The 27,274-nt window shown below is 36.8% G+C and overlaps 1 protein-coding gene across 8 annotated transcripts in view; it reads left to right on the top strand.

Moving 5' to 3' along the window:
- PCDH15 (protocadherin related 15) overlaps positions 1-27,274 on the top strand; it is a 716,117-nt gene that overhangs the window by 496,622 nt on the left and 192,221 nt on the right. For all 8 annotated transcript variants that reach the window (XM_087871772.1, XM_060682279.2, XM_060682278.2 and 5 more), the window contains 4 exons: positions 1,429-1,578; positions 10,847-11,040; positions 15,283-15,415; positions 19,668-19,747. In XM_087871772.1, the coding sequence (XP_087727898.1) occupies positions 1,429-1,578; positions 10,847-11,040; positions 15,283-15,415; positions 19,668-19,747 (557 nt within the window). The remainder of the gene's footprint in view (positions 1-1,428; positions 1,579-10,846; positions 11,041-15,282; positions 15,416-19,667; positions 19,748-27,274) is intronic.

Genomic DNA, 27,274 nt, shown 5'->3' with positions numbered 1-27,274 from the left:
ATCACTTCCCTCTTGGTCATTTTCTCTGCAGTTGTTAAGAAAAACATTGCATAATCGCGACTTACATGTTTTTTTTTCCTGCATTCTCCATTAATTCTTCTTGTCACAAGCTAATTGGGTAGTACACAAATAGCAATCACATATACTTCAGTTGCAACATGCCCAAATGGTAATTGCATGACCACAGGAATTGCAACATTTATAAACAAGACATGAAACTATTTGGCTTCTTCAAATTCCCTTGATCCATCCAACTCATTGAAATTAACATTCCTGATAACTACTTTATGTTTAAAGTATTTTTACTTTAATTTGCAGTATTTTATTTTAAATTGTCCATGTTTGTTGAAAAGAATTGCTAATCGTTATTAAAACATCTTACATAGGTTAATTTCCTGCCAGTTTGATCTAGAAAGCAAGAAAGCAGGAGATTGTGAGTCCTGCCTTAGACATGAATATCAGCTAGATCACTTTTAAGCCAATCACTCTCAGTCTAACCCACCTCATAGTGTTTTGGTTGTAGGAGAAGGTAGGTGGATATGTTTGAATCCTCGAGTTATTTGGTTATAAAGGTTGGATACAAAAGCAAACAAATAAATAGTTATGTGCCTTTTATCAATGTCTTGAAAACATTCTAGACTAGGTATCTTATTGTATTTCCAGATAATGTTTGTGTTTTAATAATGTTGTATAATAATGTTGATAATGTTGTAGCGTGCTATGCTCTTTGTTTTATTTTTTTTTAGAAAGAAAACTATTTAATTTGCAGGGTAATGACAGTAATAAAAAGTATATACAAATCTATGTTACTGCAATCTTTGGAAGAAGAAAAATATAATGAAAGTATTTTCCTTGGATAAAAAAGTAACAAAATGTTGATCCTCACCTTAGAATACTTTATCTACATGATAATTAATCATTTGAAATTTGTTAGAATTATTTTTCTGCAGAGACACATTTTTACACATTAGACAGGAAAAATTGTGCTAATCTAAAACTACCCATGGATCCCTATAGATATAGATAAATAACTTTGTTTGTAAATTCAGTTGAATATGAACCAAAAATATAGTTTAATTCCAGACTAAATGAGAACAAACTTAATGCTATTAAAATCAATCAGATCTAAAATGAGTCATTTGAAATGGGAATTAAACATATACGATCCATAATGGGATCTATAAAGAATATCATAAAATAATAATTTTAATTTCAAATAACTTTGTTAAATGCCAATGATTTTTTTTTTAGATGCAGTTATGTGTGAAATGTATTTTATGCATTTGAAATACATGCTTAGAGGTTGCTTCAAAGGAATTGGTTTCTTAAGTGTTCAAACTAGTGAGTTAGTAATTAGTAATAACAAGCAGCAGAACTTTTTATATACATTATATCACAACTATTTCTTTACGTCTGTTTATTCTGAAGATTACAGCTTCTGATGGGGTACAAGAAAGTTTTCCAGTCACAATCAATATTTTTGTGCTTGATGCAAATGATAATTCTCCAACCTTCTCAAACATATCATATAATGTGAAGATCTATACAGACATGAGGCCTGGAGAAAGCGTTATCAAGGTAATAAAACAGTTTCTTTTGTCTGCATTTTCAGCCAATTTTTTCCTAAAAATAATAAGTCATTTGAAAATAAATTTGTGTAATGGAACAAAGGGAGTTATGATATAATCTTAGAAAGAGAGCATAAAATTTAAATGCATTTATTATTGCTATAAAGATCGGAAATCATTTCTTTATAGTCTGTCTTTTCTCATTTTTTTTATTTCCCCCCCTATTTTTCTCCTTTTTTTATTTCTTTGTTCTTTTCCCACAACTTTTCTTTTTTTCTTTACATGTTCTGTTCTGCAAAAGTACTTTAATAAAACATAATTTTAAAAATGAAAATAAGTTTGCGTAGGAGGAATTAAACTGTTCTTAGCTACTTGCTAAAATCTTCTAAAAAGCTGTACCCCTATAGATACACTTAAAATAGGACATGATTGCTAATCAAATAGACTCATGTTTAATGACAGACAAACTAATTGCTCCTTCGCTGTTAAGCTTCTCCAACAAGTTGAAAAAAATATTCCATTGCAAACATTATTAGGGTTATTTAGGTAACTGACCAATATAAAAAATATATTAAAAAGGTTACTTTTTGGCCTTGAATGGAAAAGAAATATAATATTATCTGTGGATGAAGAATAAAGGCTGCTATGTAATTGCTAGGGCAAGCCTAGGAAGCAATGTGAGAAAAGGTGTGTGTTTCTTGCTGTTGCTGAAAGGAATAATAATTTACAGAGAAATTTCATTTGGTCTAGAATATCGGCTGTTTCAAATCACAATTGTAATATTATCAAAATAATTGCCACATTCCCTGTATAGGTCTGAATGTTAAACAAGGTTATACAAGAAGGAAAAAATAAGAAACAGCAAAAGAAATGAAAACTAGGAAAAGAAAAAGAAAAGTAGATTTAGATTACACCAATATCATTCATAATACCTCTAAATATCTTTTTAAATCACCATTGCTTCCCTAGATTCATATACCAATTTTTCTTCTTCAAATTACCTCATTTTGTTGAATTTGTCAACTATATCCAACCATTAAACTTAATGTTTCCTCTCAAACTATTCACTCTTTCCCCCTTAATTTTTTTTTAAAATAATCATTTCTTTCACTCTTTCCTTTGAAAAGACCAATTATTGTCTACTTTTTTCTACCAGCATTTAGTCTTAAAATATATCCATTCATTTTCATCTCTTCCCCAAACATTCTATCAATCTCCACTAATTCATCTATTTCCTCTGTGCTTTGTCTTTTTTATATAACTTGCATCTATTCACTGCATTTACCCTGTCTAAAAGGCTTTGCTAGTTGAATGCAACTAAAACAAGATTATTTCCGAATCTTCCTTAACAAAATTTATTAAAAGGGTAAAAGGCAAGAGTATTGAATTCTAAGTAACTGTAGTACCTTTACTTCAGAATCCCTTTTTTTTCCAGTTCATTTAAGAAAGTCAAATAAATAGGATTGGTTCCAAAGAACCAGGAACCGTTGGTTTCTTCCTAGTAGCATTCTTGAGAATTGGTGAAAATGGCAGCTATCCCCAATTAATGTTTCTCTAATGTCATTCCTTATACATTTATCTATAACTATGTTTCCTTGGGGGAGTGTGTGTATGATATAATTAGTATATAATTATATAATTCTTTTAAATTTCTACTTTCAATGTTTCCTATTACTTTGATATCTAATGCCATCACAGCTTGGTCAATCGTTATATTGATTGATTGATTGATTGATTGATTGATTGATTCGATTTATATGCCACCCTTCTCCGGAGATCAGGCCGGCTTACAATGCGTTAAGCATACTTTTGTATATACCTGCTTCATACTTTTGTATATACCTGTTTAATAGGGCTTTCGGCCAGTGGTGGGATTCAAGTAATTTAACAACCGGTTCTCTGCCCTCATGATTTCTTCCAACAACCAGTTCATCAAACTGCTCAGAAAGTTAACAACCGGTTCTCAGCGAACTGGCTGAATCCCACCACTGCTTTCGCCCTACCCCCCATAAGCGGTGTTCTTTTTTATACAAAGTCAGCTTATTGCCCCCACAATCCGGGTCTTCATTTTACCTACCTCGGAAGGATGGAAGGCTGAGACAACCTTGAGCCTGGTGAGATTTGAACTTGTAGTAATTGCAGGCAGCTGGCAGCAAAGTGCTACTTAACAGCACTTTAGTCCGCTGTACCACCAAGGTTCCTAATATTAAGCTACAAAAGTAATAAATTGACTGTCCTTAGTTGCATCCATGCCATAGGAAGCATTCTTGCTGGTGGTAAGAATATAATATTGGTAAGTTTTGGCACATTTTGCTTAAAATTCCACAGGGATAACCAGAGCCTATTTTGACCCTGAGCATGCGGAATTCTATTTTTGTGCAACTAAGCTGACTAGTTGGAAAGACTGCTTTGCATACTAACTGTTTCCTATGTCTCTCCAGCTAGGAAGATCATGCAGTGTCTTGACACTTCCAGGGTACAGTATTAATAAGTTATAACACTCAAGAAAATTACATTAATTATAATTATATTAATATATTAAAATTATATCTATTCAAGATATAGTGTTAATAAGTTTTATAATAAAGGAAGGTAGAAGCTGAGACATAACTAGATTATAGATTGGTTGAAAATTAAATCTTGCACATCTATTTTTGAATGACTTCTACCTTAATATTTTATGTTTTAAGATTTTTTTTGTAGGAAAACACTATTCTGATTTATTTTCTTTTAGTATTTTTAATAGAGAAAGAAAGATTCTTCCAATTATGAAACAACTTCAAGTATCACATACAAGAGAAAATAGGAGGATGCCTATATAAGAGAGCAAGTTTGGTGTCATATTTTGAAATGCTGTTAACAAAACCCAAGTTACTAAAAACTGAGGGCATTAAGATAAAGATGTTACCAATTTATATTTGCCTTGAATGAGAAAAAATCTGTAAAAAAAAAAAAGAGAGAGAGAAATAGTAATGTATAGCTGTCTTGATGAACTACCATAATCCAAAACTTTAATGTAGTATTTAAATTTACCCCTCTAGATTGAATTGATGTTCAATGAATCAATTGACTGAATCAATTTTTCATACTGAAAAGCTGTTCTCTGAGTTACAGAAAATCACTGGTTTGTTTTGAGGGCAACAATATGCAGCTAAAAGGTACCTAGAGGGGAAAAATAAAAACAAATACAAATACAAAATTATTTCAACCAGGTTTTGTCATTTCAAAGATTTTTCTGATAAATAGAAAAAGAGACATCAAAGGATTATGGGACATATGTCCTTTTTAAATCTACATGTCTCAGGACTGACACTTGACCAAATAGTTTTCTCCTGATAACCTCCCTACATTCACCAATACCTTCTATATTTAAAAAGTTTATAATCGTTATTGGCTGACTGACCATGATAAATTTTCAGATCATTTAATAATAAACGCATGAGTCATCCCAGCATTGCCAGCTATTCATAGTGTTTGTACTATTTATGTTGATTCTTAAGTAGATTTAAAGAGATAATCCAAGCACTTTCAAGGCTGATTCTCTAGATAGTTATTGCTTTTCCCTAATTCAGACCTGACTGCCCTTAAAATCCTTTCTTTGTGTAATTAAAATAGAACATATTTGGATTTCGAGACTGATGAAAACTGTTAGCTACTTATTTCTCTGAATGAAAGAATGACCATGAAAGGATCTATTATACGGGTTTGATTTCTTCATTAATTGACTGGCTACAGCCAATTGAACTCTAGGTCTCTGCCTTTCTCAATGATATATTAACCATAATTTTCAGAACTCTAATAATGAATTTTATAGTTCATTAAATAGTTTTTCCTTTTAGGGGTTTTTTCCCTTAAGTCTTCTGGTTATGGGAATTATTTTTTCTTTAGCGTCTCTTGTACAGTACAGCTTCTATAGGAATAGAAGTTGAAATAATTTCATGGTTTTGAAAATAAACAATAAAAATAAATGCTATGGTCTATCCACAACTTCTGTATTTTATTCCTGATCTATTATTTTGCCTGCTATTTCTTGGTACATGTCTGGCCTTTCCAACTAATCTCTTCTTTGCCTACATTTCTCTTTTTCAGTAAAATGAGCATAGGTCCTAATTAGAAAGAAAAATATTTTAAATCTGGGTCATGGTTCCTTCTATTATAAAGGAATTTTCTAACCCTGCCAATGGAAAATAGAGATTAAGTTTGAGAAGATTGGTATATAACTGCACTACATTAGTACCTCAGTACTCATTGTTAATTGGTTCCGGGAAGTGCAATGAGTACCAAAAACAATTAGTACCAAACAAATTATGAGTAGTAATGTAGTGAGTAACAAGGCAGCCAATACCAACAAGTTCTAGCTTATGTGTTGAGCATGAAATAAATTATGAGAACCGGAACAAAATTTTCATGTCAAAATGTGTTGAGTACCAAATTCAATGAGTTTCAAAGCCATTGAGTACCAGGATACCACTGTATTAAATAATCACCTGAATTTTCTCTGTATGTGTCCATGTGTTATTTTTCTTCCTTAACAGTCTGTATTTTTGTAGCTGTCTACATTCATGAAATGTAGACAATTGAAAATTAAATGAAATGCATGTTCTAGGATGGAAGAATCTGCAGAAGATAATAAATGGAAATTAAAATCAAAGTCCTAGATGCCAAAATGGATAACGGGGTTAATTTTATTGATATTAAGCGGGTCACAACTGCATTGCATCCTAGCCTCATATGTTTTAGAACATTTGATTCAGAAGAAATTAGATTATTGAGTTTGGTTTTGTTGTTTTTGTTCTTGTCGTTTTGTTTCAGCTTGAAAGTTAGCTAGACCTAGTCTAACACGATGTCACATTGTTTGAGCTATCTTGAATAATTGCTACAGTAGAAATGTGAGATATAAATCAAATGAATATATAAAAAAAAACACTTGGGATTTCTCCCAAGATTTTGACAAAGGTTGTCAGCTGTCACAAATAATGTATATCCAAGTGTTTTCAGAATACACATATTGCTTCATAGCAATGGCCTGGATTTCACACAGTCTTCACATACTTCAGACAGCCGTAAAATATGCATAGTGTTCTCTTCATTTTTTAAAAAAAATGATCTGACACAAAGTTTTCAAAGTCTAAATGTCAATGGAGATTCTTAGTCATTCAGGTCATGGTTGTCTCAAAGGTGTTTTTTTTCAAGAGGCAACTGGACTTTCTTGTTTTTCTTTGAAGACTTATCCAAGAAGCTTCTTCAGCTCTGACTGGATGGTGGAGAATGGAAGGATTTATATTCTTTGCAGACAGCTGGAACTGCTGTCCACATTTTGGACAGAGAGAACCGCTGGTTTGAAAGAGGTCATCTATTGAATAGCCTTCTTTCAACAGAGGGGAAGGGATACGACATCATCATAATATCATAAATTTCATATTGTCTATGGAGATTTTCAGTCATCCAGGTCATGGTTGTCCCAAAGGTGCTTTTTCAAGAGGCAACTGGACTTTCTTGTTTTTCTTTGAAGACATTTCACTTCTCATCCAAGAATCTTCTTCAGCTCTGACTGGATGGTGAGGAATTGAAGGATTTATATTCCTTGCAGACAGCTGGAACTGCTGTCTACATTTTGGACAGAGAGGACCGCTAGTTTGAAAGAGGAATCAAAGAGGCCATCTATGTCAAAATTGAAGAGGCCTCTCTCAACAGAGGTGGACGGTATGACATCATCTACAACACAGTCCTTTTAGCAATTCCAAGAAGGCTCCACACCCATTTGCACTAGTCAGGTGATCCTGAGGACACAGATAAACCTCCAAGTGGCCTCAATGACTCTCTAAAAGAATTCAAATGACCAGCTGTCCGCAAGGAGTATAAATCTTTCCATTCCCCACCATCCAGTCAGAGCTGAAGCTTATCTTGGATGAGAAGCGAAACATCTTCAAAAAAACAAACAAGAAAGTGCAGTTGCCTCTTGAAAAAAACACCTTTGAGTTTTCAAAGTCTAATTGGTATATAAAAAATTAGTGACAAACAGAATGCACAAAATTGAGTTTTACAATTTCTGGTTGTATTTTTATTTTATTTATTTCACTTATTTATATTTGAATTTATATACCACCCTTCTCCCCCTAGGGACTCAGGGCGGTGAACAGCCACAATTAAAATACATACAATATAAAAGTTAAGATAGCTAAAATAAATTAAATCAATCGGCCCCCAATTTAAAACCCCAAAGCTATACAATTAAAAACTAACCCATAAAAACCTAATTAGGCTAGGCCGGCTTGCTGAAATAAAAACGTCTTCAGGGCCTTACAGAAAGTGCAGAGATCCGGGATCAGTCGTATTCTGGGAGGAAGCTCATTCCAGAGGGCAGGTGTCCCCACAGAGAAGGCTCTCCCCCTGGGGGCCGCCAGCCGACATTGCTTGACTGACATTGAAGATAATATTTATATTATCTTCAGTCTTGTGGTCTTCTCAAGTGAGTAAAGACTGGCTGTACTTTTCAGGGAAGACTGCATTTTAACACCATGTGGACACAAATGCTCAGTCCTAATTGCACAATGGACAGTTTCATCGAAATAATGCTTCTTACAAATATAACTTTGCTAAAGAAATGTGCTTTGACCTTATAAAAAAACTCTTGGATAAATTCTCCAGTTCTCATATGTTGTTGTTTTTATCTAAAATTCCATGACTGTTTTAGACTCCACATGATATTTATTGGGAGGTTCTTCAATTTTATGAGGCACCAAGAAAGCCTTGATTCTTGATAACAATGGAAAAGTGCTTAATAAAATAGTCACATATTTAATCTTATGATCATAAAAATATGTCTTCATCCTCATTCTTTTAACACTGTATTCATTCTGTTCTCCCATTTAAGTATATAACAGAATCCAGACCTGATGTCACAGATTTCTCATAGATTTCTTTCATGTATTTTTATTTTATTTTATTTTATTTTTATTTATCAAATTTAGAAACTACCCATCTCCCTCACAGAGGGACTCTGGATGGTGTACATACAAATTTCTTTCCCTACTTTTTCCTTCATTCTTAATGGTAGTGGCCAAGAGAAAATAGTCATCCCACATCGAATGGAGTCTGAATGAATAATTGAGGCAGTTTATAAATATTGCAGATCAATAAATAATCTCTTGCTCCATATTAAGTGTAAGGCTGAGACCACAAACAAATGAAGAACCCATCTGTAGGAGCTATGTACATTTTGTGATGGCAGACCCCAATAATTTATTAATCCAAAGGTGTCAGCCACGCTGTTCCATGACAATTTTCACAATACGATTCAAACAGCTAAAATAAATATATGCTAATAGCGAATGACTCTGAGAAATGGTCTTATTGAAGTGTGGTAGTTGGAAAGCAAAACTGCCTAAGCAAAACAACTGCAAGTTTCAATTTATATCAGCAGGAAATAATCACGTTAGGCATTTGGGAATGAGACCAATTTGCCCGAACTTTTTAGTTCATGACAGATATTGAACTACAAGAGTCAAGATATCCTATTAGCTTTTCCATGTTTTGGCCAAAAATATCTCTGGTAATGAGAGCTCTGTCCAGCTGAACTAACCTTTGTTTAAAAATGACAGTAACAAATGAAATGTGGCATTACTATAAAAGACACAGTATTGTTAAAGACAGGATGCAATGTAAGTTTCCTAGAGCTTTCTTTTTGCACAAAGCAAATCGGGCTTTCCTTGAGGAGTAAGCGAACAGATCCATCACTGTCAAGTTTTGACTACTGCTTATTTTTAGGGAACAAAATTACCGCTCCTGTATGAGATATACAGAGAGAAGAAGAAAGAATCCTTGTTTTAACTGCTTTTAGAGAATCGGGAATGTCCAGGATCATATAAACCAGTGCCTATCTACTAAAGACACCTGCAATTCGTACATTCAGAATCATAGGGCAGTATGACAGTTCTAAGAGTTTAATGCTCCCTTTCAGACACATTTTTGCCCCCTCCAAATGTTATTCAGATAACTTCGCTGTTTCAAAGCATGCTCATTTGTAAATTTAATTAACTTCGTTAATTTAGGTATTTGTGATTCTACCAGTTTTCCTTTTCATGTTGTCACAATAAAACTTGGCCTGGTTCCTAGCGTGTAATTAAATGGTTAGGACTGGTATTTTTTTTGTGAAAGGCTTTGATTTATCTTTTTCACCGCATCCCCTGAACTGGAGAAGGCTATTATAACACTTTTCAAAGAAGCCTTCAATCTTTATTAATAGCATTAATTTAGCAGATCAGCAACTATGCGCAGTTCGACAAAGAAATGTTTACATGATTAAAATAATAGTTTCACAGTTTTAGCAAGAAAAAGGCACCTTGTTGAGTTGAGTACTTTAAGACTGCAGCTGATGCTGTCAGCCATTCAAAAGATGAGTTTTTATTTTGAAGGAAGTCCTACTGTGCTTAATTGGTTTTACTCCTTAGTAAATGAGTTTACAGCTACATCTTTAAAGTAATTATTCTCAATAGAAACCACAGCATGCCTGTGGCTGTTAATCATTCACGCATAACTTACATACAGAAGCCATGGGGGGAAAAATCCCACCCATCATTGTCCTCTCAAACAAGAAAAGATGGGCATGTGTGAACATATTTGATGAACAGGTCGATGCATATTAATTTAACCACTGAGATGTTTCAGTTCTGAATGACTGGCCCAAGTTGGATCCTGTTCCTCTGAGACAATTATTACTGCTGGTGGCAGCGAATAGTATATTTATTTCAGTTATATCCATTTTTTGCAATTGTCTCCATCCTTTCAACTCGTTCCATTCCAATGCTTATGAGGATAATGGCACACTTCAGAGAAAAATGGGATGTGGTACAGTAAGCTTTTCAACCTGCTTCACTTTTTTTTAATTACCTATCTTTTATTTTAATATTTAGCTGCCTTAAATACCTCCAGATTTTTAAAAAAATAGTAATATAAAATGGTAATAAATGTTGTAACTCAGTAATCACACTCCTGGGTTAACTAATGCTTTTCTTATAACAGTGTTCCTTAACCTTGGCTACTTGAAGAAGGGTGGACTTCAACTCCCAGAATTCATCAGCCAACATGGCTGACTGAAGAATTCTGGGGGTTGAATTCTCCCCATCATCAAATGGCCAAGGTTGAGAAACACTGCTTTATATTATTTGTTTATATTCTAGGCTGCAGTTTTTATATCATTTAGTAACATCTGATTGTTTAGGCCTGATATCATTGTGGCACAACAGTAAACCTAGAATGTTCATTCTTTTCAACTGCAGCTTACAGCCATGGATGCAGATGAAGGTCCAAATGGACAGATTAGATATGAAATCTTGGCTGGTGACCAGGGAGACTTCATAATCAATGATAAGACAGGCCTTATCACCATTGTGCCAGGAATTACACTGGTAGTAGGTCGATCCTACGCCCTCACAGTCAAAGCATCTGACAGGGCTCCACTGGCACAGAAAAGGTAAGTCATACCTGACTTTATTCCTTTAGCTATCCAAGCTGAGAAATTAGCTTTTCAACTCTATGCAGAAGTATGAAGTCAAGGTGAATAATAATTTGGTGGCCAGGAATTTTACTGTTTATTTATATTTATTCATTTATATGTCACATTTCTGAACTATCCATCTCCCTCAAAGAAGGAAATTGGACGGTGTATAATAAAACAATGTATAAAAATAAGATGTTAAAGTTAACATTTTAGAATTAAAATTTGTAAAATTATTAAAAAAAAATTAAGGAGGCAAACATAATTAAACACTGTTTAAAAAATTAGTTTACAATGGCAAAAGGAGGGGTCTCATGACACCAACCAACCCCACAACTACATCATGGTTGGTTGCTCCCGGTTCTGTCCAGTTCTATAGAACCAATAGTAAAAGGGCCAGGAGGCTCCACCCACCTGCCTGGACTTCATAATTGACGATCTGCACACACACACTCCCATTGCGAACCAGTAGTAAAGGTAAGTAGAACCCATCCCTGAACTACATGTTGTTTTGGATTCCCCGTGCAAGGCTCTCTGTCCTGCTCTACAGAATGGAGAGTGACAAAAAGCCACTTGAAGAGACTAGAAGCACTTGAAATGTGGATTTACAGGCGGCTGTTACATATAAGTTGGGTTGACAAGATCAGAAATGAGAAGGTGATAAGCTGCCTGGGAAAGCCAAGCGAATTCATCAAAACCATAAAAAAGCAAAAGTTAGAATATTTGGGACATGTGATACGGCACCCAGAAAAATACGGCATCCTTCACTTAACCCTCCAAGGAAAGATTGAAGGCAAATGAGGTCCAGGCAGAAGAAGAAGGTCATGGTTTCAAAATTTAAGGGACTGGTTTGGACAAAACTCAACAGCACTTTTTCATGCAGCTGTTGTTAAAAATAGGATCACCAACACGATCGCCAATATCCGATGACGGATATGGCACAAGAAGATGATGCAAGGCTACTGAACCATGTTTTAATTCTTTCTCAGAAGGCCAAGAGAGTGGCGGCCCACCTTACCTCTGGAGGCAGAATATTCCATAGTGTGGGGGCAACAACAGACACAACTCTCTTTCTAGACCCCACCAGTCAGAGTTCTGTAACTGGTGGGGTCTACAACATACCTTCTCTGCCTGACCAAGTGGATGTGATGCGATGAAACTGATTTATTAAGTGGATGAAAAGCTGTAAGCGGGGACCATTTACGGAAGTAGATGAAGATACATCACATATGGAGCGGGATGGAATTTTCTATTCAATCTAGGTTATGATTTGGGTTTTCATTTTTAAAAGTTAACTCTATGTTGTATTTTATACTACAGTTTTTCTATTTTTCCATCTCAAGATGGTAAGAAATTTCCTTGCTCTTTTTTGGCAACCATATTATGAAAATTTGACAACACAATCAGAATAGGTTGTGGAAGCTGAAACTGCCTTTCATGCTGCAAAATACCCAGACCTGTTGTAAAAGAATAGTAATCCCAAATATTAGCCCTTTTGGAGTAGTAGATGGCTTCTTTGAAAGAAGCACATGTACTACTCCTTTACCAATTGTTGTATGCATGTATGTATGTATGTATGTATGTATGTATGTATGTATTTATTTATTTATTTATTTATTTATTTATTTATTTATTTATTTATTTATTTGCAACCCACCTTTATTATTTCTACAAATAACCAGGGATGGGCTTCAAAAAATTTAGCAAACAGTTCTCTGCCCGGTTGCTGGATGGGTTTGGCCTAGTTAGCCTCCTGCATCACGGTGGGGGGTTTTGCCCTCCCCGGCCTCCAGAGGCTTTCCTTGAGCCTCCGGGAGAGTGAAATCAGCCATTTCCAGCCTTCCCGAACTTCCAGTAGGCCAATTTTTTGCCCGCCCTGGGCCTCCACGCATGCCCTGCACTGACCTGCATCCAAAACGGGCTGAGGGGGAACACCTGGGAGGGGAGGGGTGGGCAGGGCCAGCCAGGAGTGGGATTTGGGGGTTCTCTGAACTGCACAGAATCTTAGCTAGAGGTTCTCCCGAACCCCTGCGAACCCCCAGCAGCCCACCCCTGCAAATAACACAAGGCAGTGAACATATCCACCACATGTTCCTCCTCCTATTTTCTCCCTAATAACCCTGGGAGGTGAGATGGGCTGACAGAAAATGACTGGTCCAAAGCCTCCAGCTGGTTTTCATGGCTAAGGTGGGATTTGAACTCACGGTCTCCTGCTTTTTAGTTGCTTACAGCATATACTTCTGCCTACTTGAAAATAAACCTATTGAATTTACTGGATCTTACTCCCAGGTAAGGATATTTAGGACTGCAACCTTTCTTTCTGCACATTTCAACCTGGATCACAAAGGAAATGAAATTATACCCAGCGCATACTTATCTCTATGCAGTAAGTTCAGTGGATCAAAAATGGTTTGACGTTTCTAAAAAAAAAAAAAAAAAAGTCAACTCTTGTTTATTTAGCCTATTAAGTGTCAGCCTAAAGGTCAATGATTCAAGTGTGTTAATTTTGCTTCACCCATATCAATGACTGTCAGCTTAAGGGACTGAGAAGGAGAGAAAGGAAGAGAGAAATTTAAAGCAATGAAAGCACAAATAGCAACTGCTTCTGTAAATTGCCATATATCATTTAACGGTAATATCTCCGACTATCCTGGAACTGAAAGGATCACTGAGCTGAAGATAATTTTTTTTCTCCCCAGGCAATGCATTCTTATGGTGTCCCTTAACTTAATTTGGAACACAAATTGCAAGCTATGCAAATACTGGACAAAGAATCAAATATGTTCCAATGAAATCTGCAGTGGAACCAGCAGCCTCATTCAGTTCCTAATTTCTGACATGTTACAGCTGGGAAGCATAGAGTAGAAAAGCATGATATTTTTTTTTTCTTAAACCAAGTATGGAGAAGAAACATAATGAGTGATTCAAAAATATACAGCATGCAGTTAAACAGAAAAGGTTTAGTTTTGCATACAGATTATAGCTTGGAGGGAAGTCCTCAAGTGTGAATGTCAATATATATTTCACAGAACAAAACTTAAAATATACCATGGTTATATATATAATTACAAATACAGATTATTTTAACATTTAATATGACTCACACATCCCTGCTGCACTATCCAAGTGGAATGCATAGGACATATTTTCAATACACAATGGCAATGTGATGACTCTCCTAGAAGTCAAATAGGTCTTCTGGAAGCATTTTGGAGAATGTCATGAAGGGTAACATCTTTCTGCAACTCTTAAAAGCAGCTGTATCTTTTCTTCCTATGTTTTTCTCCTCTGCAACCCTACTTTCTTTTTGGCAAAAATATTTTTTAAAAAATATTTTAAAAAAAGGAATTGGTCATATTTCCAAAAGCATGTAAAGGCGTCTTTACATTGAGGAAAGAATTTAGACGTCTTCAGTTCTGAACATTCTCAGTTTCTTTATCCTGTGAAAGATCCGATAAAAGTAAAAGGAAAATGCAACAAAATAAAAGAAATGTAAGCAACCCTTGGAAGTCCAAACTGTTGTGACCTAGGCTTCCTGAGTCATTAAAACACACGAGTAGTCCCAAAAACCTCTTTTATTGCAACAGCTATGAATTAGGTTCATTCACAACTGAGTCCCAATTAGTTGCAAAAAGTCCTGTAGTATGTACAACCCTTAGACTTTTTTCCTGGTGCCTGAATTAGAAAGTTGATTTTTTAAAAAAATCTTTTTTTGTTGATGCAATTTTTAATAGCAGTTTTCAAAAATCAGTATAATATTTGTTACCTTGTTTTGATTTTTAAAAAATAAAAGTAAATATATTTCCATCAAAGTGTTCTAATCAAAGGACTGAGTTCATAAATATGTTTATTTGAGCATCCTCCCACCACCTCTAGAGGCTTATTTTTGAGAAAGTGTTATGATCATTAAGAACATACTGCAAATTATTTTAATCCTCACTGAGATAGTTTTCATATTATTACTTACAGCTTAAAGCTTGGTAGGAAATTAAAATTTTCTTAAGGCCCTTCAGTGCAGATAGGGCTCTTCTCCGTTTTAATGGGAATGGGAACAGCTTTACCTATTTATCAGAACTACCACACAAATTAGAAGCTGCTGGATTGGGACTGTTCACTTTGTTTAGACACCCTGAATGCTTAACGTGTTATAACATTTAGAGTTTGATAGAGGGAAAGTGTTATAATTTGATTTTGACTGAATTCTGTTTGTCATTTCAGGAGTTCCATCACTACAGTTTACATTGAGGTACTTCCTCCTAACAATCAAAGTCCACCTCGCTTCCCTCAACAGATGTACAGTCTTGAACTCAGTGAAGCCATGCGAATTGGTGCCATTTTGCTAAATTTGCAGGTACAGAATGCTTCAATGTAAGCATTTACAAAGCTCTTTCTGTTTATGCGTATGAGTTGAATTGTTTGTAAATTACTTCCAATTTTTCTCAGGCAACTTTTGCAGTATAGATTGTCAAACTCTCAGAAATTCAACACTTTCCCCAATTGGTTTATAAAATAATCCATGCATATTGCTACATAGCCTGTCTGACACTGATGAGATGAATAAGCACCTAAGAGTTTAATTTTGCTCCGATGAAATAGCAAGCACTCCATAACACGGCATCCAGTATTCTCTTATCTTTGATTTCATGTGATAGAATTCTATGGATCACTTACCTTTTCAAGGAAAACACATTCATCACTGCAAATCTTATTGAGGGACTCTTGCAAGATTTCTGGAATCCAAAACTGCTGTTTTGCAGTATCTGTAATAACACCCATCCATCATATCATAGAGATCTTTTGGATCATTATGGAAAACTATTGAAACCAGTGAGATATCTCTATAGATAATGGGTCATGTTCTGCATTTTTTCATCCCTTTATGTGCAGTAGTAGAAGGTGTGCTTTGCATGTAAGCTTCAAGGTTACATTTCTGCTATTTCTAAAAAGGGCAGAAGACATTGTATTTCGTACATAATAAAGCTGCACTAGTCAGCTTATATTGATCAATGTCTTGACCCAGCATAGGATAATTATTTCATTTTAAGTTCTTAGAACAGCAAATATGACAGTTGTCCTCATGCTGTTCCCAAAACTAACTTGAACGTTTCAGAATTAAAGGGGGGGGGAATGTTCTGCTTTTAACAATTATTACACAAAAGAACACTAATTACACTGAAAAGAAAGAAAAATATGCCAAGAAAATTAACATTTCATTCATTAGGGCACCTATGGACTATGGCCCACTAGTGGACCATGAGGGGGATTCAACCAGGACACAAAAATGGTCAGCAAACCCGTGTGCACAACCTCACTTGCGTGAGCAGCAGTGAGCCACATGCACATGCTCAATTTAAGTGAGAGGCAGGTATGTGCGTGTGTTGCTCACACAAGTAGAGCTGTACATGTGCGCATTTACCAGCTGCTCACACAGAACCATCCCCCCTTCTCTCTCCCCCCCCCCCCCGGCTCACAAAGTTGGAAACATTGGAGAACTCTGCATTAGGGCTTCTAGCTCAGGAGGCCCAACATTTCCAATGCAGTATATATGATAATTTTAGCCCATGCCACCATTTTCATGCCCAGAGGCCTAGTGCTTTTAACAAAATCATGTTTTTTCATTACAGCCTTGTCATGCCTAAAAACAGAAAGTCAGGGCAGTTGGAATTTTACCTCAGAAAAGTACAGAATCCCAACAAATGTTGTGCTTATATTGCAGCAGGCAACCTGCAGGGGCCAATTCTATGCACTTGGTTTAGTTTCAGTAATAGATTTCCTGGCAGAAAAAAGAACCCCCATCTCCTCAGGGTTTCAAACCATTTATGGCCTCTTCCTGCATCTGTACTTTTTGAAGCAACCTTCTGGAAATAATTTCCAATGCTGGAAGTATTTTAACATGAAACTAAATGGATTGGAAGGGGTTCACCTGTGTTACTTCTGTTCCTCTGGGTTTGTTAGCTCTGTCGGAGGCTATGTAGCTTGATCAGGACAACTGCTGGCAATCATGCTTAGGAGGCAGGAGATAATGATATAGCCAGAAGGATAGAATCAGTAAATTCAGTCTGATAATTTTTCTTTCTTTCTATTTTTTTGACTTTATGGATTCCTTCAATCAAGCAACACTCACATTTTAACTGCATAATTTGGGGGCTCCAGAGACCACTCATGATGAAACTTGACAGTCTTGCGTCCTGCAGTTCAACCACACAGATTCATATGCTAAAGCTTCCCTAACATAATAATAATCCCCAATATTTGCCATTATTAGGCAAGATTTACTAAGAGCAAGTGACTTATTTCAAAGCAACCCAGATACAGCCAAGGAAGAACAGGGATAGAAGGCAGAGTTCAAGCTTATCTGGCAAACCTCAAAGACTGACTGATTAATAATAGTTTAGTTATGGGTGAGGGATTCAGAAACTTCAGTGAGTATTTTTTTCCCATTCTTTAGCAAAATAAAAAGAAGTCAACTTTCCATGCCAACCAATCTGTTTGTTGTCCCATTAAACTAAGGCTTCTGTTTGTTCTATCTATCTATCTGTCTGTCTGTCTGTCTGTCTGTCTGTCTGTCTGTCTGTCTGTCTGTCTGTCTGTCTATCTATCTATCTATCTATCTATCTATCTATCTATCTATCTATCTTTTTATGAGCCGCGGTGGCGCAGTGGTTAGAATGCAGTACTGCAGGCTACTTCTGCTGATTGCCTGCTGCCTGCAATTTCGCAGTTTGAATCTCACCAGGCTCAAGGTTGACTCAGCCTTCCATCCTTCCGAGGTCGGTAAAATGAGGACCCAAATTGTTGGGGGAGATATGCTGACTCTGTAAACCGCTTAGAGAGGGCTATAAAGCACTGTCAAGCGGTATATAAGTCTAAGTGCTATTGCTATCTATCTATCATCTATCTATTTGAAAAATAGAGTTGGAAGGGACCTTGGAGGTCTTCTCGTCCAACCCTTTGCTCGAGCAGCAGACCCTGTGCCATTTCTGACAAATGGCTGTCCAGTATTCTGAACTCTCCATCTCCCTCAAAGAGGGACTCTGGACAGTGTACAGTAAGGTATTGAAATATAAAAGAGTATATAAAAAAATAAAATGTTAGAGTTAAAAAAAATTAAAATATAAAAATTAAGGAGGCAAGAATATTTAAACCCTGTTAGAATTTACTTGACAAAGGCAGAAGGAAGGCTCTCATAGCACCAACCAACCCCATGACTGTGCATCTTTGGGCTACCACACAAGGCTGCAGAATCATGTTTAACTTCTTTTGGAAGGTGAGGAGAGTGGAGTCTGCCTCACCTCCCAGGGAAGATTCTTCTGTAGACCCATTTCATTCTCTTCCTAGATCTAGACTGTCCTCCCTAAACCAGTTGAAGTTCTTTAACTGATGGGGTCAGCAACATACCTTACCACTCTGACTGGATGGGACAGGCTAGTGTGATGGGATCAAGAATAATGTTCAAGAAAAATTTGAATCCAGTGTTGTTGTTTTTTTAATTTGATTTATATGCCGCCCTTCTCCAGAGACTCAGGGCGGCTTACAATGTGCTCAGCAATAGCCTTCATCCTTTTGTATATTTATACAAAGTCAGCTTATTGCCCCCACAACTGGGTCCTCAATTTATCTACCTTAGAAAGGATGGAAGGCTGAGTCAACCTTGAGCCTTGGCGAGATTCGAACCTGCAGTAATTACAGGCAGCTGGTCTTAATAACCAGCTTAATAACAGGGTGCCTTAGACCACTGTACTACCAAGGCTCTTTTAATGATGATATGCTTGGAAATTTGGAATAAAAATGTTCTTTGCTTAGGTTATTTGTTCGTATGACTGATGTTACACCAAAGCACATTTAGATTATGTTTACAAACACTGCAAGCAGAATCTGGCTAAAATCAGTAATTTCAAAGCTGTGCTCCTCTATTTGTCACATTGAATTCAGAGGATTTTATTTGAGAGTTGACACTTATTAGATTTCCATGCCAATGGTACTTTAATATGCTTAATTTTGACTGGAATGTGTTTTCTATTATTAAACAGATACAGTTTGTCATTATCTTGCTTAATTAATGGTATTATCTAATCACTATTTTTTTTTCTAACCATCTGTTGCTCTGTAGGACTTTTGTACTGTATATTTTAAGAAGCATACAAATAATGCATGATTTAAATAAACATTGCTATCATTTATTTTACTAGTTTGTTAAAAAAGTCAGTCAAAAATATTCCCTTCGGCATCATTCTGAGAATAATGTGAAGAATATACTGCCTATATTCTTTTAAAGGGCCTTTAAAAAAAAATAATCTCATTGTTGACTAAATCTTAAGTATGCAAATATTTTAATTTTGTGAAATTCCAATAGGCAATTATCATTCTTATCACAGCATATTCTCATGCAGCCAAAATGCAGCCATTCTCCAGAGGGGATAAACAACATAATGATCAGCCTGTTGAGAGTTAAAGCTGTCAAATATTAAACTGTTATGAGCTGATTAGCATTTCAAATGTGTTGTCCATCACTATTCAGCTTTTATTTTAAAAAAAAAAAAAACTAATAAAAAGAAATTAAGTCTAATATGCGACTTCTTGGTGTTGGTGTTGGTGTTTTTAAGGCAACTGATCGAGAAGGTGACCCTATAAAATACCTCATACAAAATGGAGACCCCCAACATGTATTTAATCTTTCTGAAACGTAAGTCAATTTTTTTTCTTTTGAATGGCAATGAATGAACAAATTGATTTTAGTTAATCCGCTTCTCTCTCTCTCTCTCTCTCTCTCTCTCTCTCTCTCTCTCTCTCTCTCTCTCTCTCTCCCTCTCCCTCTCCCTCTCCCTCTCCCTCTCCCTCTCCCTCTCTCTCTCTCCCTCCCTCCCTCCCTCCCTCCCCCCCTCTCTCTCTTCAATTCAATCATGTCTGATTCTTGGAGACTGCCTGGATGAATCCTGCAGTTTTCTTGCAAGGTTTCTTTTTTTCAGAAGTGGTTTGCCCTTGCCAGCCCTTGCTAGGGCTGAGAGAAAGTGACTGGCCCAAAGTCACCCAGCTGGCTTTGTTCTCAAGGCAGCACTAGAACTCACGGTCTTCCTCTTTCTAGCCTGATGCCTTAACCCAGAGTTGTCAAACTCGTGGGCCGCGAACCAGATACGTCACACACTGGCCACACCCATGCCCAGTTTAGTGAAGGGGGGAAAAGTTCTGATACGTCACGTGATGACACAAGTTTGACACACCTGCATTAACCACTACACCAAACTGGCTCTCTAATCTGCTATACAACATGTACAAATCAGTGGTGGGTTGCCCCCGATTCGGACCGGTTTACAAGAACCGGTAGTAAAACTGGCAGGAGGCTCCGCCCACTGCCCCGGATGTCATCATAGGCAATCTGCGCATGCCCCAGATCCCATTGCGAACCGGTAGTAAAGGTAAGTAGAGGCCACCCCTGGTACAAATATACTTATATATCTGTTTACTGATGAAAATGTGTATAGTGATAATAACCTCTATGAATTTAAAGTAATTTTCATGGTCATGACTAAGTTAGGTCTACCCACCCAGACATTAATTAAGAGCTAGAAATCAGAATAATCTACATTACAATAATTTTACTTTGCCTTATAATAATTGCAATGTAGTAATATATAGCTAGACGGTTGACAGACTTGCAAACTCTTTGAATCAATGACATATCTTTATGATAGGCTTCAAAACACATCTATTTTCATCTCTGTTTTCCGTGCAAGCTTATTCAGATTCGCAAAAGAACGTACCATTGGGACTCACTTCCATCTATGTAATTGTAGGATTACAGCACATACTTCTAACTTCTCAGACCAATTTAAACAGCAGATTGTGTGCAAATAAATTTCCAATCATAAGTATTCAGCTGTTTGAAGCTGAGCTCTCTCTAATATTTAATAGCAGCCTTGTAAATGGTGCTAAACTTTAAAATTGTACATCTGAGACCATTTATTTATTATAAATGTTTGATTGGGTAAAAACCTACTGAGATGGAAACTTCCATTATTGAAACAACCTGGGATTAATTAGAAGCCTTTAGATTTGCCAGGTTTTCTGCTAATGACAGTGACTTAAAAAAAAAAAACTTGCTAATTCTAGTCTTAAAAATGAAATGTGCTTTAATAAGAAAGACCTTTTGGGACTATTGTTTTAATTCAACCCCAGATATTCCAGACATTACCACGGAGGAAGCTTTTAGCTTTCCTCCTAAATTAATGCCACATTAATGAAAAGCCATAGAAAACTGAAAGGTTTGTACTTTTTGCATGTACTAGAAAGAGTGAAAAATCCTTTTTTTTTTTTTTTTAGAATCTGTCATTTGCGAAGCTATTACTTGTCTGAATATTAGGAAGGAAGGAAAGCTGTATTTTTTTTTTAAAAAAAAGTAAATTTGAAGCTTAATGATTGTGTTTGCAGAACTCAACACTTGTACTAAAACAAAAAAATGACTAGTTCTTCAATACTTGAGTACTGCGAAAGCAGGATAAAGACTAAATCTGAGGATGATGTGGTAATTTCTTTTAAATTGTAATTGCAAAATTGTAATTTTGTTAATGCAGAACCAGCTTTCTTTAGGTGATTTACTTTCTGCTTAGGGAACAACATATCAAAGACTGAAAATTTTAATTCTTGTGGAATGTAATTGGACATTTAAGAACTGTCATGGTTATAATTTTGGAAGTCATATACAACATCTAATTTTGCATTAGATTGAAATGCACTATTATGGACTGGAATGTATGTTTAGAACCAAATCTCATTGAAAGTAAGGAATACAAGAAGTGATGAATATTAGAGCTGTTTCTTGAAGATTATTGAAATGAAGCTGACCTAATCAACTTTGGCTAAAATTCATAGTTCTACACTTTAACAAGGCTTCTTATGGAAAGATTCAGCACTGATTCACACTTCCATTTTAGAAAGGGCAAACCTGATGGAAATTTAGGATGACTCTTAGAAAATCAGGTGTAGCTACTCTATTTGTGTAATTTTTTAAAGGTTTTCTACAGACAGGGTTTAGTAAAATGGGAAAGCACAACTCCATCTCATATGTAGTGCAAAAAAATTGAAATCTCTTTCGCGCGTGTGTGTATGTGTCTGTAGCCATTCTGTGTCCTGAATTTATCCAGTATGTCTGGATAAGTGTTTAGCTGACTCACAGTGCAACAAAGCTGCCTATAACCATTCTGATTCCCAACATCAGCAGAAGTTAACAAAGAAATTTACTTCCCTTGAAACACTGTTTTGTTATATTCCCAGTACAGCATTTGTTTTGTCTCTGTCTCTGTCTCTGTCTCTGTCTCTGTCTCTGTCTCTGTCTCTGTCTTTGTCTGTTTGTCTGTCTCTCCCTCTCTCTGTCTGTCTCTCCCTCTCTCTGTCTGTCTCTCCCTCTCCCTCTCCCTCTCTCTCTCTCTCTGTGTGTGTGTGTGTGTTACTGTTCAGACAAAACAAAAAGTAGGAAAATGATCTGAAAATGCAGCATAGAGACCACTCTGTCTGCTATGCTGGCAGGGTGGCTTGCTTTCAGAATTTCTCAGGAGCATCAACAGAATGTTCTATCAAAATGGATACTCTGTCAATAGAAAAGAGGACAATTCATGCCTTGGGAGGTCAGGAACCCAGCAAGACATTGACTGAACTCATAATGCAGTGAACCACAGGTTATCCCAACACCAACTCAGAGCCATCATCCCATTATCTCAAAGTTCACATCTTTCACACCTCTTTTGCAGCATACACAGTTTTACAGCCACATAAGAATCTTGGATTTCAGTCAGAGCCAGAAGGTTTGTAAGAAATAGCAGGAAAAACTTGGTTTTTCTTTGCTCATGATTCGGTTAAAGTGCAATCCCACCATCCACCAAATGATAGAAAGTATACTAACAGAAAAGAATGTGGCCCTTACTGCCAATCCCTGTCTTCTTTGTGGGTTCCATTCTTCCTTGGTGATGAAAAGCAGTGCTGTTGTGTGTTGTGCTCTTTTTTTCATACAGTTGGATGACTCCTCTGACTTTCCTGACCTCCCCTCTTCTGATAGTTACTAGCTTGCAAAAAGAATCCACCAACATAGAAAGTGTCATAGGAAGAGGCTTGATATTTAACCGTGACATCTGACATTTATTTTGTGCTAGGAAGAAAAGAGAGTAATAGGGATTTACAGTATGGCTTCTAGATTTTGACTGCTATCAAGTAACTTATTACACGGATATAGAGAATTCAAACTCTTCGCTATTATCCAAGTAGTCATCCATACTTTTACAACATGGTTTTGATAACCCTAATTTTCGATTGCAGTGAGACAAATATTTAGAGTTCCAAATAACATTTGTTGAATTGCAAGGGTAACGAAGGCATCTGCTTGACATTACTAGAACTCTTGTATATTTATTAATTTGTGCAAGCTCTACATTATCCTTTCCAGGCTACTGAATAAATTCCACCCCTTTTCTGGATTTCTACATGGCCTTCAAGTGATGGTCAGAAATCAACTTTTTGGCCAAGGTGACCGGCCCTGGCTCTTTCTCTACCACATATTCTTAGAAAAGTTAACTCTTTCCAAGAACTCCAAGCCTGCTTCCTTGCTCTTAGTGAGGATGATGAAATAAAGAATGGCAGAAGTGAAGAATCTTCAGGGGCCATGATGGCGAACCTATGGCACGCGTGCCACAGGTGGCACGCCAAGCCATTTCGCCTGGCATGCCAGCTCAGCTCTAGCGTGCATGCATGCGCCGGCCAGCTGATTTTCAGGCCTTCTAGGCCCACCAGAAGTAGGGAAGCAGGCTGTTTCCTGCCTCCAGAGGGCCTGGGGGTGGTGGGGAAGGCCTGTTTTTCTTTCTCACCAGGCTCCAGATCCTCTCTATGCATCTGGGGAGGGCGAAAACAGCCTTCCCCACCCCCTCAGAGGCCAGGGCTCTGAGGGGGTGGAGAAGGCTGTTTTTGACCTCCCCAGATGCATAGAGAGGATCTGAAGCCAGGTGAGAAAGAAAAATGGGCCTACCAAGCCATCGCGTGCCAGGACCGGGGAGAAGGGGGGTTGCACGCACATGCGTGGGGTGGGGCGCATAGAATTATGGGTGCAGGCACGCATGCGCACAAACCTCCCCTGCCCCCCCTTCCTGACACGTGATGGCAAAAAGGTTAGCCATTACTGTTCAGGTGTCAGATAGATAGAGCATATCTGCCCTAGCTTGAAATATCATCCATAGCTCTCTATCAATAGGTCCTCTGACTACCACTACCAGCAAGCTTAGAAAATGCTCTAAATCTCGGAAGGCTGAACATTATTTTTTTTTTATTATGGGCAAAATGCTATGTTAACAGCAGTGCAGCTAACTGTAACTTATGGCAACCTCACTCAAAGGTTGGGGACAAGATGGAAGCAACATAATGGAACATATCAGAGGATCTTTAAATATTGTTACCATGCAAGTGGAGAAAGGCCCTTACATTCTCAGTTGTGACTAGTCAAGTGTTCAGTCTGTAGTCCTATAATGTTAATGTAGCCTATTATTTCCTGCATTTTGCTCTTCAAGGATTTGAGCTCCTTTGTTCTGCCAAAGCACACACATACTTCACCCAGTTATTTGTGAATACTATTTTTTAGCTTGGAAAGGATCAGGATAAAAGTCGAACATTTGAACAAATAAAAATGACATAAAAATGTCATTCCCATATTATTCTTCTCTATAACATGCTCACAAATACAAGAACTTCTGTATGAACAAATACTCAATTTATCCTATTCTAATTCTTCACTGGCTCAGTTGAATTATACTCCTATGCTATAACAAGAGACATAAAGAAATTCTTCTCAGCATTTTCATTTCAACAGCAGGGAACTAAATGTAATACTTGGTCTGCCAAAAATCTTCTCAGTTAGTTCTTTTATAAATTAACTGTGGTATTGTAATTCAGCCAAATGCATTATTATTCAGAAGTTCAATTGAATTCACTAGGGATTATTCTCATGCATGTGGCCATATGTATGGTGCCTCAAGTATACAACTGAAAATTAGATTTCTGGTTGATTTTAATGTGATAGACTTAATTCAGTTGACTTTACAGGAATGGCAGTTCATCAAATACTACAAATTTATAAACAAGTTAGTATGGGAGTAGTAACTTACATATAATGATTTTATCATCTTTAGAGTTCTTCGGTCGAAGAAGTTTCCTTTAAATTATTCAAAATGTTTATTTTCTTAGGCTTCCACTGTCTGACTGCTCCACATTACACAAACACACATCTATTAATTCCTTAGACAATCTTAATTTTCTTTTTATTATAGCTGTCTAGAAGTCTGCATGGAAGTCAATTTCCAAATATCCCATCCACCTTGTACATTATACATTGTTACTCCATTCAATTTCTTCTTAATGGTTGAATTTGATTTTAATCATATTAATTTGGGGCAGGGATTCTCTTCTATTGTATTGAGGAAAACGTTATAAATTTAATAATAAAATTCAGTATTTATTATTGCATCTTTTTTCTGTTTTATTTTCTTTCTCTGTTTATTTGATGCTTATTTACTAGATTTTGTTCCCTACTTCTCTTCCTCTTCAATTGATGTTAGGCAGATAAATTCTGCTTATGAACAAAGTAGCAACTACATTTTCGGATAAACACCTGCCTCCCCTGGAAGCCACTATTATGTTTACTTTTTTGATGCTTACAGCTACTGTTTTGTTTTGTTTTCTGGGATAACTGGAACAATATAATGTCCTGATCATTTGGCATAAATAAATGTAGAAGTAGCTCTGAGACCAAACAAGGGTTCCTCCCCCCACCTCAGTCTCTTGGGTATTTATCTGTCAGCACCACCATGTATATCAAACCAAGAAATCAACTCCACAGAACTATGCTTTATCCCCACTCTCTCCCATTCACCCCCTTATACTCAGGTGAATTGTGGTCTGTTGTGCATGCCTTCATCTTGTATTGAAATTAAGCCAGGTTGTCTTCTTGCCACTTTGTCGGCCTATCTCTGCTAAGAATATCTTCTCTACTCTCTACCTCAGGGGTGTCAAACTCGATTTCCTGGAGGGCCACATCAGGGTTCTGTTTCACCTCAGCGGGCTGTGGAGGGTGTAGCTGGAATGGGCATGGCCTGCTCAACATCACTCATGTCGGGGGCACCTGTGGTGGCCCGAGCGCTCTGCCAATGGGTTCCCGAGTTTCATTTCCAGCTGCAACAGCCTCCTCCACATGCGGCCCTCCTAAATTCCAATTTTGCTGGCAAAGGCACCGTGGACCAGTCCTTTGCTGTTTCCAGGACAGCCTCACGGGCCAGATCTAAGCATCCTACAGGCCAGATCCTGCCCATGAGCCTTGAGTTTGACACCCCTGCTCTACAGTAGTGGCCAAAATTGTGGAAAACTTTTGGGAAAAGTGTATTTTTGAAGCTTGATGGCTAATAACACTACTTTTTTTTTGGAGTTTTAAGATAATCATACTCCACTGCTGGAATGGCCTGGGAATAGCCCAGACCTTAACCCAATTAAAAATCTATGGAGCCGACTAAAGAAACTTGTTAAGTCAGAAGTGACCCAGCAATAAAACCCAGTTAATAGAAGCAATCCTTCAATCTTGGTTTCACGTTATAACAGCTGCAGAACTAAAAGACTTGGGTCACACCATAGGAAGATGTTGTAAGGCCGTAATTCATGCTAAAGGTGACCCAACTATTAACTGACGTGATCATTTTTGTATATCTCATTTTTTCTATGTGTTTCACTTTTCTTCTTTATACCGTAACTGTTATTCTAATAGCAAATCCTTCATAAAAATTATTGCATTACATTCTTGATTAAATTAACTTAGCTAGCGCTAATTAGGGTTATTAGCTAGTTTTAGAAAATACACTTTTCCAAAAAAAGGTTTCCACAATTTTGGCCACTACTGTACCTCATCTCAATTTTTAATTCAGTACAACATGAACCATTTTTCTTTATTAATGTTCCATTCCATACTTCAAATAAGGGGCAGGGAATCTCAAGATTCCAGGCATTATTGAACAAAGCTCTCGGCAACTCTTTCCATTACAGTGGTACCATGGTATTCAACTATTTTGAAACTCATTGAATTTGGTACTCAATGCATTTTGAAGTGAAAAATTTGTCTCTGTACTCATCGCTTGTTTGGTACTTGCTTGTTGCCTCGTGACTCAGTGTTGTGGCTCCGACCCCCGAGCCCATTTTA

Source organism: Pantherophis guttatus, chromosome 6, assembly GCF_059756535.1.
Source record: "Pantherophis guttatus breed Tessera chromosome 6, ASM5975653v1, whole genome shotgun sequence".
NCBI lineage: Eukaryota > Metazoa > Chordata > Lepidosauria > Squamata > Colubridae > Pantherophis > Pantherophis guttatus.
This window is presented reverse-complemented; position numbering and strand designations above follow the sequence as displayed.